The sequence below is a fragment of the Arvicanthis niloticus genome, chromosome 17, assembly GCF_011762505.2.
Source record: "Arvicanthis niloticus isolate mArvNil1 chromosome 17, mArvNil1.pat.X, whole genome shotgun sequence".
Lineage (NCBI taxonomy): Eukaryota > Metazoa > Chordata > Mammalia > Rodentia > Muridae > Arvicanthis > Arvicanthis niloticus.
In genome coordinates, this window is record NC_047674.1 from 31,412,526 (window position 1) to 31,430,783 (window position 18,258).

Here is an 18,258-nt window from a genome sequence, read left to right on the forward strand (position 1 = left end):
TGGTTGGCCTGAGCGAGGAGGCGGGACTCGAAAGTCAACTACGGACGTCGAGTGGTCAGCCTGGAACGGAGGGGTGGGCATTTCGTAGGAGCGCTTGGCTGCAGTCCCGGCAGCCGGGATGGCGGCGCCGCGGTCGTGCGCGGATGGCTCCTGCTGTTCGCACCCCGGTACGGTGCCCGGGGTACAGCAGACGCTGGAGGAGATGGACTTCGAGAGGGGTGAGAGGGGTGAGGCGGCCGCGTGGCCGGCGGCGGGCAATCCCCAGCCCTATCTCCGGGAACGTGGACTGAAGGAGGCCTCGAACCGAGTTTGGAGCTTCCGGGCCTGGTGCAGTAAGGCTGGCTTCAAAGCATGGCAGGAAGCCCCTCGGCTACCCCGTCTCGAGTGCGGACGGGTAAATTGAGGCATTGGTTTCTAAACTGGGTCTGGAGACCAACCCAGCTAGGAGACAGCCTGCTCAGGTGACAGAGGAGCTAGGGAAAGAATCTGCAGTTGGGGGTTTGTATCCACCTGGGAGGTCCGGGGAGCTGGCCCTTGCTGATCTCCTGTGAGTGTACTTGTTTTAGCTATGACAGTGATCTCGAGAGAAATGACTGCATCTTTACCTGTGGAGCGCAGGGGTGTAACTGTTTTGTCCGAGATTATACAGAAATTTTGCTGTTAGCAGTGGTCCCTGTTCTCTGTGCCTGGTTACCCACTGTTATCCCCAGGGTCAGGTAGCTTGTGCAGTTATAGCAAGGTTGTCATCAGTGTAGGATTGATGATACGGAAGTCTGTGCAGCAGGCACACTTGACGGTTACCATAGGAATAGTTTCCTAGCCGATGCCCGTTCCTCTGTACCTCTGCCACTTCCATCTTTGGGCTAGGGACATAATAGGACTCCCCGCTTCCTCTCATGCCCTCTTGGCAGTGTTTTCTCTGCTCTGCCTTTGGAAAACAGCAAAAGAGATGATTACATTTAAGCATTTTTTTTAAATTTAAAGATTATTTATGTGCATTTTCCCCCCGTATGTGTGTCTGTATACCACAGGTGCCTGGAGCTCGTAGAGGCCAGGAAAGGGCACCAGATTCCCCGGGATTGCAGTTCCCGATGGTCATGAGCAGGGAGCTGAGAACCAAGCTCAGTCCTCTGCAGAGCAGCTAGAGCTCTTAAAGGCTCTTCTCTCCAGCACCTCCTACTGCTCTTAGTTCCCCAAGTCAAGCTGTCTGTTGTATGTTTCTCATTATGGTTCTCACTCTTGCAGCGTTTCTAAAATATGCAAGACCTGTTTTGTTTGCTAGTCAGCTTCAGGCTGACTGAAGCTTTCCCACCAGCATTCAGTTCTATGGCACCTCTTCAGGGACCCCTTCCTTATGCCTTCAAGAGTCCTCAACCAGGGGACAGTTATGCCCAGTTTAGATCTAGAAACATTTTTGTGTGTCACAGGTATCCTGACAAGCACAGGCAGGCTCCCCACAACAGAAGATGATCTGGCTCAAAATGTCAGCCTTGCCTCTGTTGAGAAAGAAACCTTGTCATAGTCAAAGCCTGGGCCCTTCCACTCTGGTTACTCTGTTACATGAATGCTTTGCTCTCTTTGTAGCAGTTTAGAGTGAGTCAAAGGCTGAGACAGGAAGGTCACAAGTTCAAGGCCAGACAGAACAGCTACATAGTGAGACACTTTGTTTCAGAAATAGTTTGTGTTATCACCTGCTGCAATTATTCTTTTATTATTTATTTTTCACATGTGATAAAGATATCTATTATGTGAACTTTTTTTTCTGTAAAGCAATTTTTTTTTTGTTTGTTTGTTTGTTTGGCGGGGGGTGTGGGGGATGTGTGCTCAAGACAGGGCTTCTCTGTGTAGCCCTGGCTGTCCTGGAACTCACTCTGTAGACCAGGCTGGCTTTGAACTCAGAAATCCGCCTGTCTCTGCCTCCCAAGTGCTGGGATTAAAGGCATGGGCCACCATGCCTGCGTTATGATAATCTTTATTTCTGTACAATTCTTATCTCGTCAACCAGTATCTTTCCCATTTGTGGGAGCAGAGCAGACCCTGAATGAATATGTGTTGTTGACATGAACAGGACATGTTAAGGACCAGAGCCTCAGACCTATGGGGAAATGACACATACACACACACACACACACACACACACACACACACACACACACACCCCAGGGGTCGAGGCTCAGAGGAACAGTAAATCCTTCCTCTGGTCCATGTGCAGATGTTGACAGTGTGTAGAAAATTTCCACCACTTCTCCCCGTGAATGTTTTTGACCTGAAGATAGCTCCCCTGCAGAGACCACTCCTGTTGAGATTAGCTACCCCACCTTCTTGTTCAGCTGTCTATAATAACCCACCTCCCTCTTGAACTGCATTTGCATAACCCCGCCTCCTTGTTCATCTGTCTATAATAACCCCACCCCCTGTTCAGCTGTATGTAACAACCCTGCCTCTTTGATACAATAACCTTGGTTATCTGTTCAACTGTATCTAATAACCATCCCTAGCTTCTGGGGTGCTGCATTTCCTTCAGCTCCCCAGCCTCTCTGTGTGCCTCGGCTTCCTTCCTGTCCTAGAAAGGTGGCATTCCTGAGCCATGCAATGACTCGGCACCGGTTCCGATTAGTGTACCTGTCTGTGATTCCTTTTTGAAGTATGTTGGTCCGTGTTCTCTCTCCTGTGTTTCCTTATCTTTTTACCCGTCACTTGATGCTGCACTGTGGATAAATCCTAAGCTACTAGTTAATTCTCTCACCCACTGGGTTTGTAGCATTGGTCGGTTGACCTATTCGTGATCATCTCATTTCAATATTTGTACTCGGTGTGTGTGGTTAGGACGTGTGGTGTCAGGGCATGGGTTCTGACGTCAGAGGGCACTTGCTAGAGTCAGTTTTTCCCTTCCACTATGTAGGTAGAATGGACTGAACTTGGTTAGTCAGGCTTGGTAGTAGGTACTTTACCTGCTGAGCCACTGTTCCTTGATCAGCTGTTTGTTTTGAGACAGGGCTTCTCAAAACTGGTTGCTGCCCTGGTTGTCCTGGAATTTACTGTGTAGATAGACCAGGCTGGCTTCAAACTCAGAGATCCACCTGCCTCTGCCTCCTGAGTGCTGGGATTCAAGGCGTGCACTGCCAACTCTGCCACCACCCCTGCCGTCACCAGCACCACCAGCAGCAGCAGCAGGTAGCCTTTCTTGGTAGATCCAGATTATAACAGTCTCAGCGCCAGGCGGTGGTTGCGCACGCCTTTAATCCCAGCACTTGGGAGGCAGAGGCAGGTGGATTTCTGAGTTCAAAGCCATCCTGGTCTACAGAGTGAGTTCCAGGACAGCCAGGACTACACAGAGAAACCCTGTCTCAAAAAAAAAAAAAAAAAAAAAAAAAAAAAAAAAAAAAAAAAAAAAAAAAACCAGTCTCAGCATGGGATTCTTGCTTGCTTCCTGGGGGGTAATATAGATATAACATCCCAAGTTTTAGTTTACAGATGTAAGTTAAACTTTCTTAAACGGAAGTTGAAACGTCAGTCAAAAGGTAGAAGAAATACTTTTTTAAAAATTAATTAATTAAAAGGAAAAGAAAAAAGTCTCATCATGCAGCAGTGCCCAGTGTTCTCATTGCCTTTCTGCAGGAATCTGGTCGGCTGCCCTGAATGGAGACCTGGGCCGAGTGAAGTACTTCATCCAGAAAGCCACAGACCCTAGCCAGCCGGACTCTGCTGGCTACACTGCACTGGTGAGCTCTGGGAAAAGGCCTTAACTCCAGGCTGCTGCTCTCTTCCCTTTATTTCCAGCAAAGCCCTCCCGTCTCTGTCTGTCTGTCTGTCTGTCTCTGTGTGTGCGTTCTGGGTGTAGAACTTAGGCCACCAGACTTGGTGGTAAGTACGTTTACCTTGTTCACTGTTTTTTTGTTTTTTTGTTTTTTTTTTTTTTTTGTTTGTTTGTTTGTTTTTGTAGTTGTTGTTTTGTTTGTTTTTGTCTTTTTGTAAGGGTTCACTATGTGGCCCAGGCTGTCCTTGAAGTCACTCGAGCTTCTCCCTCCTGAGTACTGAGAATCTGTAAAAACATATGCCACCTCGCCTAGCTTTAAAGTTTGTTGTTTCCTCTCTTGAAATAGGCTCTCACAGAACCCAGATGAGCCTTGAACTTGCTGTGTATAAAAAGTGACCTCCATCCCCTGCCTCCTCCCAAGTATTGGGATTCCAGACACAGGCCTGTGCCACCATGACCGATAAGCACCCCCCACCTACACCGTATCCTTAGCCACCCTTCCTTTTCAACTTTGGCCACATCCTGAGCAGCTGGGTATTTTAAGTAGTGGAAGGGCACAGTGTTTCCGACACTGCCCCCTGGCTCTCAGCATCCCAGTGCCCCACCACCTGCCAGGACTCCGCCATCTGACTTCAGTCTCTGACCCTTGCAGCACTATGCTAGCCGCAACGGGCACTATGCTGTTTGTCAGTTTCTGCTAGAAAGCGGAGCAAAGTGTGACGCCCAGACCCACGGGGGCGCCACGGCTTTGCACCGGGCCAGCTACTGTGGGCACACGGAAATCGCTCGGCTGCTGCTTTCCCATGGGTCCAACCCCCGGCTGGTCGACGATGATGGCATGACCAGTCTACATAAGGTAGGTCGCTGACTCCTTCAGGCCTTCCTATCCTTAAGCTTAGTCTTTTATTCTTGTACTTTTCTTGTTGCCTTGCCCTGACCAAAAAAATAAAAATAAAAAAAATTTTTTGAGACTGAGTCTGTTACCCTGGTTGGCCTAGAACTCACTCTGTAGACAGGCTAGCTTTGAACACACAGAGATCCACCTGCCTCTGCCTTCCAGCTGCTGAGATTAAAGACAGGGCGCCAGGCAGCCTGGGACCTCTGCTCATGTGGTTAAAGGTCTCTAGAAATGCCCTCACACCTGTAGGAGTGTCGCTTGGTGATTCTAAGTCCCACCAAGTTGACAGCCAAGGTGAACCATCACAGTGGGCGTTGTAGAAAACAGAAAAATGGAGACAAGAAAAGGCCACCTGGAATCTCATTGTTCACCTGACACCTCGTTAGGAAAAGGACAGGTCTCTCATCATTCTTCTCTGAATAGGAACTACTTCCCTCCCTCAGTGACCTTGCCTGAGGAATCAGCTTTTGAAGCCAGTACTGCTTTGCCTGTCTCTGCCACCCACTTTTGAGAGTCCCGGGTCATAGACAAGGCCATCATTTTTGGGGGCTCAGTATTCTACGCCCTTTCTCCAGGTATCCACTTTACCAATTGTTCTCTCACCCTTTCTGTCTGTCCGTCCATCTGTCCGTCTGTCTGTCTGTGTCTAAGTTCTGGGGTTACTAGGTTCGTGCTTTCCCACTCGACTCTATGCCCAGCCCACATATGCATCTTAGAGACTTGATTGGTGCATTTGCGTATAGAGTCCCTCCTTGCCCCAACTCTGATTTTCCACCAGTGCGTGGCTTTAAAGGAGTTCTCACTGCCAAGCTGTGGTGGCCACACACCTCTAATCCCAGCCCTCAGGAGGTAGGTCTCTAAGTTTGAGGCCAGCCTGGTCTACACAGAGAAACCCTATCTTGGGGTGAGGAGGGGGGGTTCCATCAAACCCTACCCTCCATGGGGTTCCCCCAGAGGTTTGCTTTTTCCAAGTCCAATGAGATGGCTATCCATCCTACCAAGCCATCTGGGTTCAGCTCCTGCTGGCTTTCTGCTGTGAGCTCCCAACCTTGACTCCTGAATTCAGACTCTGTCTTTTTATCCCCTGCACTCACTGTGTGTCACAAACTATCCTTTGAATGGCTGCCTCCCCCCACTCCCCCTGCTCCCCTTTTTTGAGACAAATTCTCCCTCCATCCCTCCCCTTCTCCCCCTCCCAACAGTTTTGCTTTGTCTGACTTCCCTTCAGAGTGAGCCTACACCAGCCCCGGAATAAAGCCTGTCCTGCCCAAGTTGCATTTGGTCACAACGTTTTTCATCACAGCAGTAGAAATCTAAGACACCTGTTCATCTTAAGACTGTTTGAGGTCCGCCTCTCACCAGAAGCAGCAGCTGGGACGTCCTTGTGTTTAATGTATAGCCTTAGCACGCGCTGTAGGCACTTACTGAACTTGTACTGAGTGGACAGCTGCCTGTTGGGTTCTATTAGATCCTTTCGAGGTATAGAAGCTTGAGTCTTTTCTTTTTTAAAGAAATACTTACTTGTCAGGATGTGGCAGTAGTGCATGCACGCCTCTAATCCCAGCACTGCAGAAGCAGGTGGATATGAGTTTGAGGCCAGCCTGGTCTACAGAGTGAGTTCTAGGACAACCAGAGCTACACAGAGAATTCCTGTCTCAAAAGGTTACAAAAAGGGGGATCCAGTGTAGCTCAGTGGTGGGGTGCTTGCCTTACACGCACAAATACCCAAACATGGCTGCTTATACCTGTAATTTCAACACTTGGAAAGCAGAGGCAGGAAGACTGCCAAATTTCAAGGCCAGTCTGGTCCATATAGAGTTCCAGAACTGCAGAAATCGAATCACAAGGGATGCTGAGTAGCTGCCCAGACAGCCCCAGTGCTTCACAGCCTGTGGCTAAGGCACAGGGCTTTGGTGGCCATTGGAAGTCTGCTTAGACATCTGGGGACATTCTCAGAGCAAGCAGGTTCTAGAAAGGGAAATAAGAAAGTACAGGGCCCAGCTCGGGTTGGCCTTTTGATTAACCTCAAAATCTCAATCTCTCTCTCTCTCTCTCTCTCTCTCTCTCTCTCTCTCACTCTCTCTCTGTTTCTCTCTCTCTGTTTCTCTTTCTCCCCTTCCCTCCCCTGTCCCCACCCCCAGGCTGCGGAGAAGGGTCACGAGGACATTTGCTCTCTCCTGTTACAACACAGCCCAGCCCTGAAGGCTGTCCGGGATCACAAAGCACGCCTAGCGTGTGACCTGCTGCCCTGTAACAGTGGCCTGCGGGACCTGCTGGCCAGCTGAGGCTCCACCTCCTGTCTCTGGCTGCCCTTGAAGGGTACACAGACTAGTTCTCCACACCCTGCCTTGCTCAGCGTCATGCTGCTGGGACCAGGGCCAGAATGCCCAGAAGAGCCCCGTCTGGCCAGTGTGGCAGCCGGTGGGGAGGCTCAGGAGGGCTGAAGGCTTGTGAACCTGGACAAGTGATCATATATAAGTTGGTCCATGTAGAGACACATATCCATTTGGAAGAAAATAAAGCTTAGATCTTGATGTTATCCACAGACAAAGATGAATTTCAGAATACAGCGTTCTAAAGATAAAAACACAAAACTTTGAAGTATTAGAAGAAAACACAGAATGTGTAACAAAAGCTGTTTTCTGGCTGAATGAGCTTGGTGCAGGGTTCTTTTAAACCCTCAGCACCCCTGTCTGCCAGACGAAAAGGGTTGTCTGAGGAAGTCTGCACTCACTACATTATAAGCAGCAGGGGAGAGTACCCACTGCTCGGCCTGGCCTGGTAGTGCAGGCCTGAAATACCAGCTGCTCATGAGGAGTTCAAGGCTAGCCTGGGCAACAGGTAAAACGTGGGGATATAGCTCAGTGGTGGACTGCTGCCTGACATGCAAAGGCCCTGCGTTCGATCCCTAATACTGTGGGGAAAACAGTACCCGGTTTTCAAAGTCTAACCAACCTTGGCCTTTATTCCTGATGTTCTGACCTGTATAAAGTGTAACTGTGCCAGATGTGGCTGCACACACTTTTAATCCCAGTGCCTGAGGCAGGAGGATCTCTCTTTGAGCCCCAGGCCAGCCAGAGCTACAGAGAACCTGTCTCCAAAACCCCAACTGCTTTCCTATTTGGCTTGCGTTGATTACTAGTGAGGCTGCACACACCTGCCTCTGACCTTCCTCTCTGTGTCCATTCAAAATGCTTTGCTTCTTGCTATGTAGCTAAGGCTCCAGCTTGGAGCCCTCCTCTGGCCTCGACTTCCTGAGTGTTGAGATTATAGTTTCGCATCACCACATCCTGCTTGCTATGTTTTTATCAATTCACGGGAACTTTATTTTACGGATATTGATCCTTAGTTCTGGGTGTGTTTGTACATATATAATGTACATATTATTTAATATATACTAAAATGTTCTTTCATGCCATGACTTGCCTTATGTAGGCTGGCTTCTGGTCACGGAAACTGGTAGACACACTATAGATGTCAATTTAGCAATACCTATTTAAATGTGCCACGCTAATCATTGACCTCTCTGTAGCAACCTAGGCAATTTTGTCCTTGATTACAAAGGTGTCTGCTTACAGACTCATTTATAAACTCTACAAGAGAGCACAAGGCCCTGGCTTCCCCAGCACTGAGGGTGGGAGACACATTGAACTACACTGAATATTTAAAAAAGAGAGCACCAAGCATAGCGGCTAATGTAATCCCAGCACTCGGGAGCTTAGGCAGAATTACAAGTTATAGGCTAGTCTGAGCAACAATGTGAGACTGTGTGCACAGAGAGGGGTGGGAGGGGGAGGGAAAAGAAGGACTGACATACTGAAAGAAAACAAACTGACCTGCTCCCTGGTAGGGGGGTCAGGTGCCACCTATACCAGTATTGGTGGCAGTCTGGGACGAATGCCAAGCTGTGCCACAGCATGACACTTCAAATAACAAGAGACACAAGAGGAAAAGTTGGGAAGATGTGTTTTCCCCTGGGCCACTGAAGCAAGAATAATCACACAGGTCCTTAGATTTATTTTAAAAATAAATAATAACAATTATTATTATTTTATTAAATTTAGAGATAATACCAGTTACTTTTGTATGGGACAAACTAGCATTTTCCTAAATTTTTTTTGTTGGATAGAGTGGCCCAGATAAACTAACTTACTTCCTTTCTTCTTTCCTTCCTTCCTTCCTTCCTTCCTTCCTTCCTTCCTTCCCTTCCTTCCCTTCCCTTCCCTCCCTTCCCTTCCCTTCCCTTCCCCTTCCTTCCTTCCTTCCTTCCTTCCTTCCTTCCTTCCTTCCTTCCTTCCTTCCTTTCTTTTTTCGAGACAGGGTTTCTCTGTGTAGCCCTGGCTGTCCTGGAGCTCACTTTGTAGACCAAGCTGGCCTCAAATTCAGAGACCCACCTGCCTCTGCCTCTGCAGTACAGGGTTTAACGGCAGCACTACCATCCCTGGCTGGCTCGGAAGAGCTTTGAACCCCAGACCCTCTTTCCTCAGCCTGACTGCAAAATGTTTGTTTGTGAAAACCTCTCTCTGTGTAGTAGTCCTGGTTTTTGTTTGTTTGTTTATTTATTTGGTTGGTTGGTCTTTTTTTTTTTTGGAGCTGGCCATGTAGACCAGGATGGCCTCAAACTCCCAGCAATGCTCCTGCCTCTGCCTCCACCTTCAGAGTGCTTGGATTAAAGATGTGTGCCACCGGGCGGTGGTGACGCACGCCTTTAATCCCAGCACTTGGGAGGCAGAGACAGGCAGATTTCTGAGTTCAAGGCCAGCCTGGTCTACAGAGTGAGTTCCAGGACAGCCAGGGCTACACAGAGAAACCCTGTCTCGAATAAATAAATAAATAAATAAATAAATAAATAAATAAATAAATAAATAAATAAATAAATATGTGTGCCACCTCTGCCCACCCAAGTACTGGGATAACAACAGTCACATGCAGTCATGCCCAGCTCCATCAAACGTAGGGCAGTGGAGGGCAGGGCTACTCCAACTTCACCTGCCCTCTTTATTCGAGTAACTCCTTCCCTCATCACCAAGGGTGGTTTTTGCAAGGAAAGCATACCCAGGCAGCTTGAAAAAGCACTCTGCTGACCCTCCATGGTCTCCAGTCCTTTCAGCCACACCTCCCCTCAGACTTATATGGTCATCTCTGTTGATGTTGCCTATGCAAGAATCTTGTTTACTGGGTATCTGATTTCCTCTCAAAGGTCAAGCTGGAGTTTGGGGCACAGCGGAGTGAAAAGCATTCCTGGCTTCTGAAGAATTAGGCGTTTGATTTTGTTAGCTTAAAAACAGTTTGCTTCATGGCTGGCTGTCATGGGTATTAACATAGACTGAGCAAGACCTGGAGCAGGTCTCTGTCCCCTTTCCCTGTTGAAGGGCATGTTTCATACTCAGACAGTATCTGATGTGGACCTGGAAGGCTCCTTCAGCCCTCTGAGTGCTGATGACAGGCTGGGCAGAACACCATGCTGGCTGTCAGCCTGCTGAGGGACAAATCTGGGTGGGAAGGGCAGCCTCGAGACTAACCAGTTGGGAAAGCCTGGTTTCATCATGTAGCCCATGAGAATTCCCAAGGCATTAGGTCAGCCTCTTATGTCGTCCTCCTGAGGTCCTCTGTAGGCTGCCTGCTTTGTGCTGGGGTGGCTGCACTGGGTCTTTGCAGCATCTCAGGCTGCCAGATTTCTACTGTGGGCCTGGGCTCCTCACCAGTGAGCTCTAAACGGAAGAGTAACAGATGCTTCCCTTGGGTCTGGCCCAGGTATCCCAGCCCATGTGGTGGTAAAATGGCTCCCCGGTAGATGTGGGGTGTGGCAGGTGCAGGGCAGTGGGTGTCTGAGGAGACTGCCGACTCAGCTCCAAACAGCTCCTTTTCCTGACCCCAGCGGGCCACAGTCCCAGACCTGTATTTTGGTTACTGTGACAGAGCCCCAGAGTCATCTGGCCTGGGCACAAGCTTTGTCCTTCCCCACCCCCAAGAGAGCGCTCTCCCATAAAAGAGCTGAGTTCACTTCATTGGGTGCCAGGGGCAAGGAGAGCAAGGGGGGGACCATGGACTTCATCAGCATTCAGCAGTTGGTAAGGATGTGAGCGGAGGGTGGGGGGCTATGGAGAAATCGGCACAAGGCACAGGGACCCAGACCATATGGCCAGAGTAGTGAAATCCGGCTGAGGGCAGACAGGTACTTTTTGGGATCTGAGGGTCAGACCTCACATGAGGGGTATCAAGAGAGGAAGGACAAATGAGGAAGAGGCTGGGTAATAGTTGGAGAAACTCGAGTTACTGAGTCTGTTTAGTTTTGGTGAATGTGGTTCTGGGGGATCCATCTTGAGGCTTCACACATGCTAGGTTAGAACTCTACCTCAGAGCTGCACCCCCAAGTTTGTAGGTTTGCCTTTGTCTGGATAATGGAAAAGAAATGGTGAGTTCCTCTGGAAGCCATGGGTATTAGCCGTACATACAGTTCCTTTAGGTCAAGGCCAGGGCAGTCTGGATGGAACTTTCCAGAGGGTCTGGCCACTTTAGGGGTGTTCTTGGGCTCCCTCAGCACTGAGAAACAGCCATGGCAGTGCCACCATGTGAAGGTGGTGATGCGGGGCATGGCAGGTATGAGGCGCACAGGCCTCGCTGTGGTGCAGTGGCCCCAGCTGGCTCCCTCTGGGAGGTAGATGACAAAGCCGGGTCCGAGAGACTTGAGGTTGTTAAAGTGGCTTAGAAGGGAAGATTGGACCATTTGGCCAGAATGTTCTCCAGCTCCCCAGGCTGCTAAGGGAATGGGCAGGCTGTAAGGGGGATGGTCACTGAGCCCATTTTACAGAGGCAAAACCAAAAACCTAATTTCTCTAAGACCCAAGGGCTGAAAGCAGGGATTTGGAATTTGACCCAGGAGTCTCTCTTCTCTAAGATCGGGTCAGCTGGCAGTATGGCATAACCTTGCAGGGATCTGGCAGTAGAAGCCCAGGGTGGAAGCTAAGGTGTCACCTGGCATGAACCCAGCAGTATAAATAGACTCTACCCCCTTCAACTCTGTGATCTGCTGAGAGGGGCAGCCAGTCATTTCCCTTGGGCCTTGGCCATTGCTACTGTTGGTGGTGGTGGTGGTGGTGTGTGTTTGTGTGTGCATGAGTGTGCGCATGCCAACAATGCAGCCCACCAGGAAGCGTTCAGAAGGAAGAGTCAGACTGACTCCCAGGCTCACATCTGGCCTTTGTATGTCAGGTCTCTGCCATCTTAATGCCCTGTCACCGATTTCAAAGCATCCCTATCTTTGTCCCGACCCCTAATCTATCCTACGTGTCCTGCAGGTAAGTGGAGAAAGAGTTGGTAGGAAAGGGTTGGAGTTTGGACGTGGAGTTCCTGATCCTGGAGGCTGGCCCAGTGGCTGGATGCTGGGACCCCAAGAGGCCGTGGCCCGGGAGAAACTAAAGTTGGAGGAAGAGAAGAAAAAGAAAGTGAGTGTTCTTGGGATGGGGGTGACAGGAGTGGGGCAGTGTGGGAATCTGTGAGCAATGAGGGTCTATAGCACAGCCACTGTCAGCCAAAGTGACTGGGTGCTTCTTCAAAGCAGAACTAGTTTAGTGAGCAGCCTGCACCGAGTCCCTATCCTGTGGCTAATGTCTGGCTTGGGCATCTCTTCTGCCCCAGCTGGAAAGATTTAACAGCTCCAGACTGACTCTGGACAATCTGACAGACTTGGAAAACTTGGTTCAAAGACGAAGAAAGAAACGACAGAGACACAAAGTCCCCCCCAGGGAACCTGAGTCTGGGGTTGAGGTGAGTGAGAGGGTAGAGCTGGCTGGCATCCTGGAGCACAGACAGCCTCCTGTCTTGGGGGCCTGGGAGGAACAGATGAAAGGGCTACAGCTGCACAGCTATCAGATAGGTAGCGCATGGAATGCATCCCAGACCCTTCCTATGGACGGGCAGGCGATCCCACCGTATTCCATAGCACACCGTAGCAGCTGCTTGGCTTCTTGTGACAGAATTCCTGGGAACTTAAGGGCTTATCTTGGCTCACTCTTTCACTGTTGTGAGGGACTGGGAGCAGGAGCTTGAGGAAGCGATCACACAGCAACCACAGGCAGGAAGCAGAAGAGAGCATCTTGTCTGGCAGAGACATTTGTGAAGCACCATGTAGGTGCTAGGAATTGAACCTGGATCTTCTGCAACAGTTAACAAGTGCCCTTAGCTGCCGAGGGAAGACTTCTTCCGCGCTCACTTTCTGGAGCTTACTTTTTTCTTCAGTCAAGAACCTCAGCTCACCAAATGGTGTCACTCACACTTCCGGTGGTTAGCATCAGTTAGCCTAATCTAGATAATCTCTCACTGGTGTGCCCAAGGACTTGTCTCTTATATGACTCTAGATCCTGTCAAACTAACAGAATCAAACATCACAGACAGCTAGCTGTAACCACGTGCTGGCCACTAGGGACGTAGCCACACAAACAGGTGATTCCAGTTTGTTCAGGTGCTAGGCATGCTTTTAGTAGGGCTGCCCTTCGGTATCCACTCACTGCTCGGCTGCTTGGGGCTTGGCTTGTGTTCTGTGTGCCTGCCCATATCCAACATCCATGGCATAGGGGCATCTTACCCCTAGACTAGAGCAAGGGGGTCTGTCCTCATCTAACAAGTGTAATGACCATATTTCCAAGAGGGTCTCACCCCAAGGTAGTGGGGTTAAGATTCAGCGTGTGCACTAGGGCATAGGAACAATCTGTGCTTAACACTTCCCATTCTGAGTGCCCCGCAGCTAGAATCAAACAGGACCAGTGTGTTGGGTTAGACTGACAGCTGTGACAGGTGTCTCTGGGCTTGGGGACTTAGTTCTGTCTTGTTCTCCTCCAGCCTCAGCCACAGGTCCCACTGGAGCCTGTGGGCCTGGAAATGTTCCTGAAGGCAGCTGCTGAGAACCAGGAGGCCCTGATTGACAAGTACCTGGCAGACGGAGGGGACCCCAATGCCCACGACAAGGTAGGGAGGGTGGGTGAACGAGCACACGAAACCTGTTTATATGCCATTTGAATACTTTAATTCTCACCTGAGACACTGGGTAACTCTGACCTGTTCTAGGAACGGAGGGTGTGCCAAGTGGGAGTGGGTTCCTCTAGGGAGTAGCTCTGCTCTCTTGGCCTAATTTTCTGTTTCTGAAAACAGCTCCACCGCACAGCCTTGCACTGGGCCTGTCTGAAGGGCCACAGACAGCTGGTGAACAAGCTGCTGGCGGCAGGGGCTGCTATAGAAGGGCGGGATTTGGTAAGTCGAAAGGGTCGCCCTCTTGGTGAATGTGGTGGCTCATCTAGCTAGCTGCCCTGTAACCAGTGGGTCAGAGCACCTTGATACTTTGTGTTGCAGCTGGACAGGACGCCTGTGTTCTGGGCCTGCCGCGGAGGACACCTGGACATTCTCAAGCAGCTGCTTAACCAGGGAGCTCAGGTCAATGCACAAGACAAGGTGAGGGGCAGGTGCCTGCTTTGGGTGTTAACCTGTTAGGGCCAGCATCCAGGGAGTAGAAACGCACCCTGAAAGAAGGCACGGCCCAGATCCAGTACCACACCCCACTTACCCCTAGATCTGGAGCACCCCTCTCCATGTGGCAGTGCGCATGGGACACTCGGACTGCCTGGAGCACCTCATTGAGTGTGGCGCCCACATCAATGCACAGGATAAGGTGGGTGTTTGTGACCGCAAGTCATCTGTGTCAGCAGCATGTTCCCTCGGGCTCATAGCAGTGACTGCCTGCTCTCCCACAGGAAGGGGACACAGCACTCCACGAGGCTGTGCGCTACGGACACCACAAGGCTACGAAGCTCCTGCTGCTCTATGGAGCCAAGCTGGGCATGAAGAATGTGGTGAGTGCCAGCCAGGCAAGGCCGGTGCTGAGGTAAGCTTAGCAATCGGGGGAGGGAGACTGACCCAGTGTCCTTGTTCACAGGCCTCCCTGACACCAGTGCAGCTGGCTCGAGACTGGCAGCGGGGCATCCGGGAAGCCCTCCAGGCCCACATGGGGCATCCCCGCACCCGGTGCTGATGACTGGCACCTGTGGGTCACTCACAGCCACCATTCCACACCCACCCACCACCCCAGTCCCAATTTCTCTCTGGCTTTGCTTCCTTGGGCCTGAGGCAACAGGTAGAGCAGGCCTCCTGGGTTTCGGTGAGACACACTGTTCCCTGCCAGGGCTGAAGCAGAGGACCACGGGGCAAGAAACAAAGGGGTCCAGATGAGGCCAAGGCCAGGGCACAAGTGAGCAGATGGGTGCTACCCTCAGCTAGGTCTAGGCCTTGGTCTACCAACCCTTAGACTAGGAGACTGGTCTTGGCCTGTTCTCCTGTAAGTAGACATTCAGATGTGGCCAGCAGTTGCATCCACGACATGGGAGAATAGGCCACCTGAGTGCCAGGCACTGGTGCAGGTCACTTCTGTCCTTTAGGCAGCGTTTCTCCTGGGACTTCATTCCTATCAGTAGCAACCCTGGTAGTGTCTGGAGTAGTTCCAGCTATCTCTAGTCTTCAGTGCTCTGAAGCGGGGTGGTTCTGGCAGGCTGAGGGGTTTGTCAGCAGGACTGAGGCCCCACAGAAGCCAGTACCTACCAGGTTGCCCCAGAAGTTGGAGAGTGATGAGCTGGAACTAGTGTTACTCTGGGGAAACTACCTAAAGGCTTCGGGCAGCCTGCTTGCCTTATGTGAGGGTAGAGCGCTGGGTGCTGGGGATTGCTTGTGGCCCACTCAACTTTTGGGGCGGTGGCCCGCAATCCTAACTTACCCTGAGGCTCTAATGCCCCTTGGTGCTGGAGAAAGCACCCATACTAGGCTCTGTAGGTCCTGCACACGGAGAGTCCTGCACCTTGCTTTGGGACAAGGCCAACAGCATCCATACCTCTCCGGTCCCTGTGCCAACTGGTGGTATAAAGAGGACACTGGCTCCCACACGGCTGCCTCCTCTTCTAGCTGTTTCCAGCTTCACCTGTGTAAACCTGTACTGCGAGCAGGGTTGGCTACTTAAATGCAAGGAAGTTGCCGAAGCCACAGCTGAGTGAGGGGGCTAAAAGGTGAAGGCTTTGCCTCCCGAAGAGGCCCCCAGCTGACGCCCATTTTGCAGTAGTTACTTTTTGATTAATTTTGGCAGCCTCTCTGGCCATTGTTACTATGTGAAGACTGGTGTTCCCTCCTAGGGACACATAGTATCTTTCCACGGGGCAGACCCTGTCCCATCATGCCAGCCTGAGTGCATCTTGACACTGGTGCCGTGGCCAACACAGACATTCAAGACTACTCACTATGACGACTCCTCAGAAATGAGGACACTTAATTGACACAGAGCACCTTTTTATACAGATCAATGGTTTCTCATTAAACTGATTATTCAGTTTCAGCCTTGTTGTCTCATGGGGACTGGAGGAGGCCGGATATTGGGCTATACAGCAGAAACCAACCCAAAGGCCTTGTCATCTGAAACTGCAAAGACTAAGGCCATCACCATCCCAGCTGACAGTATGACACAGTAACAAGTGCTCTCTCTCTGTGTGTGTGTGTGTGTGTGTGTGTGTGTGTGTGTGTGTACATGCATTTGCACACATGGAGGGGGCCCGACACATGGCTCTAAGTAAGGTTCAGGATCTCTGCTCCTTGATGGACAAGTTCAGAAAGCCACACTTCTTGACTTCAGCTGTTCTCAGAATCACTACAAGTTTTAAAAGTCATGATGTTTGCTGTGTGTGGCAGTGCACAACTTTAATCCCAGTACTGACAGGTCTGCCTCTGAGTCCTGAGTTCAAGGCCAGCCTCATCAACGTGGTAAACTCCAGACCAGCTAGGGCTACACAGTGAGACTTTTCTAAACAAAGTCCTAATGTTCTTAGGTCAGAAGCCCTGAAGGTGGGATCCAAGTACTGGTTGAAGACATGGTAATCTCTGCATATGAGCAAATTGTAAGGGGTCCTAGGTGGGTGGTGGGTCAGCAATACCTTAATAGTCCAGGATATAATACAAACAACAATCTATTCCCAAATATTAGTGAACACACAGTTCTATTACAACTGTTTAAACCTTAAAAATATAAGATACTAAAGTCTACAAATGGATGAGAAAGTTGTCAGCTCTTCCCAAGACGATAACATACAGGCTTAACACAGACCAAAACCTACCAAAACCCAAGCCAGATGGAAACAGGATTATTCTAAACTTTGTAAGCAAAACAACCCCAAACAATCCAAACCACATGGTGGCTCCTTCCTATATAATTCTAGCCCTTGAATGGACTCAGGATTGCTTTGAGTTCCAGTCTAGGCTGAACAGAGTGAGAATAAAAAAAAAAAAAAAAAAAAAAAGGAACTAAAGGGCAGCCATGGGTCTCATGCTTGTAATCTCAACATCTGGGAGGCTCAGCTCGGCCCACAGGCTGGCCCCTCCTCCCTCCTCTTGTTGTTTTTTGAGATAGGATTTTGTTCTGGGACTCACTCTGTAAAACAGACTGGCCCTGAACATGAAAGATCCACCTGCCTCTTGAATGCTAGGATTAAAGGCATGTACCACCACGCCCAGCCTGGTACCCTATTTTAAGAGAAGGGGGGAGGCACCAAAGTGGGTTCAACTTTAGTGATCAAGAGTATAGTGTACAAAAACTAATGTGAAGTAGTTGACAACTCAGAGTGCCACACAAATACACCCAGGTGGCTTTACAACAGAGGGAACATGTCCTTCCTACAAATGGGTATTCTTAGGCTAAACAGGAGGGTGGGGAGGGATAGAGAGAGCAAGACTGTGAGTCTGAAGCCTGAGCCTAAAACACGAAAACCAACCAACCCCCACTATCACCAATGACAAAGCAGTGAAGCTGGCCTCTGTAGGCACCAAGCAGAGACATGCAAAACACACACACAGCTATGACCCAAGTCTTATTTATAGAAACATTACTTCAAAATGGATCACAAGCTTACATGTAAAACCAACTATTAGGATGATAGGCATTTGAGACAGATATGGTAAAAATGCAATAGAAAATTTGATAAAAATGAATGTAATCACAAAAACCTTTGAGCTAGGCGTGGCAGTGCACGCCTTTAGACCAAGCACTTGGGAGGCAGAGGCAAGTGAAATTCATTCAAAGCCAGCCTGTCTGTGTACAGACAAACTCTTGGCTTGAAAACCCCAAAACAAATTCCACTTATACAAGACCCTGCTGTGAGAACACAGCTCACTGTTAATATTGTTACTGAGAGAACATGCCTGAGACGGAGCCTGTGGCTGCTTGGCCCTTTAGACCATATAAGGAGGGAGTACATGGTAGAGGCCAAGGCCCAACACTCCTTTGAGGTCAAGCCCAGATGAACCCAGGAGGACCCAAATCAAAGGAAAGCCCAGGGATTAAAGTCTTTAGTGTACAGGCTTTGCGGACACAACTCAGATCTAGACTACAGCACTACACAGATTAAAATTTTTGCAAACCAAAAATCCAACCAAGGATTTTAGAATTTGAATATTTAAAGAGCTCTCAAAAAAAAAAGGGGGGGGGGGGCCGAGGGTGGAGATGCATAAACACGTGGAAAGGAACACAGACCAGTCGCTGAGTTGAAAACATGAGCAGACTCGCATTTGGAAGCCATCAAGGAAA

At 49.8% G+C, this 18,258-nt stretch overlaps 2 protein-coding genes across 6 annotated transcripts; both read left to right on the top strand.

Moving 5' to 3' along the window:
* Positions 1–63: 63 nt before the first annotated feature.
* On the top strand, positions 64–7,194 carry Ankrd39 (ankyrin repeat domain 39). 4 transcript variants are annotated; one of them, XM_034521693.2, is made up of 4 exons: positions 64–218; positions 3,619–3,722; positions 4,410–4,613; positions 6,797–7,194. In XM_034521693.2, exons 1-4 carry the CDS (start codon positions 119–121, stop codon positions 6,938–6,940), a joined length of 552 nt encoding a protein of 183 aa, XP_034377584.1. In that variant the 5' UTR covers positions 64–118; the 3' UTR covers positions 6,941–7,194. The 4 variants fall into 4 exon arrangements, with proteins under 4 accessions (XP_034377584.1, XP_076771190.1, XP_076771191.1 ...); XM_076915075.1 differs by having other exon boundaries at positions 84–332; XM_076915076.1 differs by having other exon boundaries at positions 89–167.
* A 153-nt stretch (positions 7,195–7,347) lies between these two features.
* On the top strand, positions 7,348–16,020 carry Ankrd23 (ankyrin repeat domain 23). Of its 2 annotated transcripts, none has more exons than XM_034521691.2 (9): positions 7,348–7,496; positions 11,954–12,100; positions 12,294–12,422; positions 13,494–13,619; positions 13,803–13,901; positions 14,001–14,099; positions 14,218–14,316; positions 14,399–14,497; positions 14,581–16,020. In XM_034521691.2, the coding sequence occupies exons 2-9, from the start codon at positions 12,035–12,037 to the stop codon at positions 14,674–14,676; spliced, it is 813 nt and encodes a 270-aa protein (XP_034377582.1). In that variant the 5' UTR covers positions 7,348–7,496; positions 11,954–12,034; the 3' UTR covers positions 14,677–16,020. The 2 variants fall into 2 exon arrangements, with proteins under 2 accessions (XP_034377582.1, XP_034377581.1); XM_034521690.2 differs by lacking the exon at positions 7,348–7,496 and adding an exon at positions 10,483–10,726.
* The last annotated feature ends 2,238 nt before the right edge of the window (positions 16,021–18,258 follow it).

What these genes read in the sequence shown, in the direction of transcription:
- Ankrd23 (XM_034521690.2), top strand. Translation starts at nt 10,700, where the DNA reads ATGGACTTCATCAGCATTCAGCAGTTG. An exon ending in ACCCCAATGCCCACGACAAG is followed by an intron (nt 13,620 to 13,802) that starts GTAGGGAGGGTG and finishes TTCTGAAAACAG; the next exon opens with CTCCACCGCACAGCCTTGCA. An exon ending in AGGTCAATGCACAAGACAAG is followed by an intron (nt 14,100 to 14,217) that starts GTGAGGGGCAGG and finishes ACTTACCCCTAG; the next exon opens with ATCTGGAGCACCCCTCTCCA.
- Ankrd39 (XM_076915075.1), top strand. Translation starts at nt 119, where the DNA reads ATGGCGGCGCCGCGGTCGTGCGCGGATGGCTCCTGCTGTTCGCACCCC. An exon ending in CTGCTGGCTACACTGCACTG is followed by an intron (nt 3,723 to 4,409) that starts GTGAGCTCTGGG and finishes TGACCCTTGCAG; the next exon opens with CACTATGCTAGCCGCAACGG. An exon ending in GCATGACCAGTCTACATAAG is followed by an intron (nt 4,614 to 6,796) that starts GTAGGTCGCTGA and finishes CCCCACCCCCAG; the next exon opens with GCTGCGGAGAAGGGTCACGA.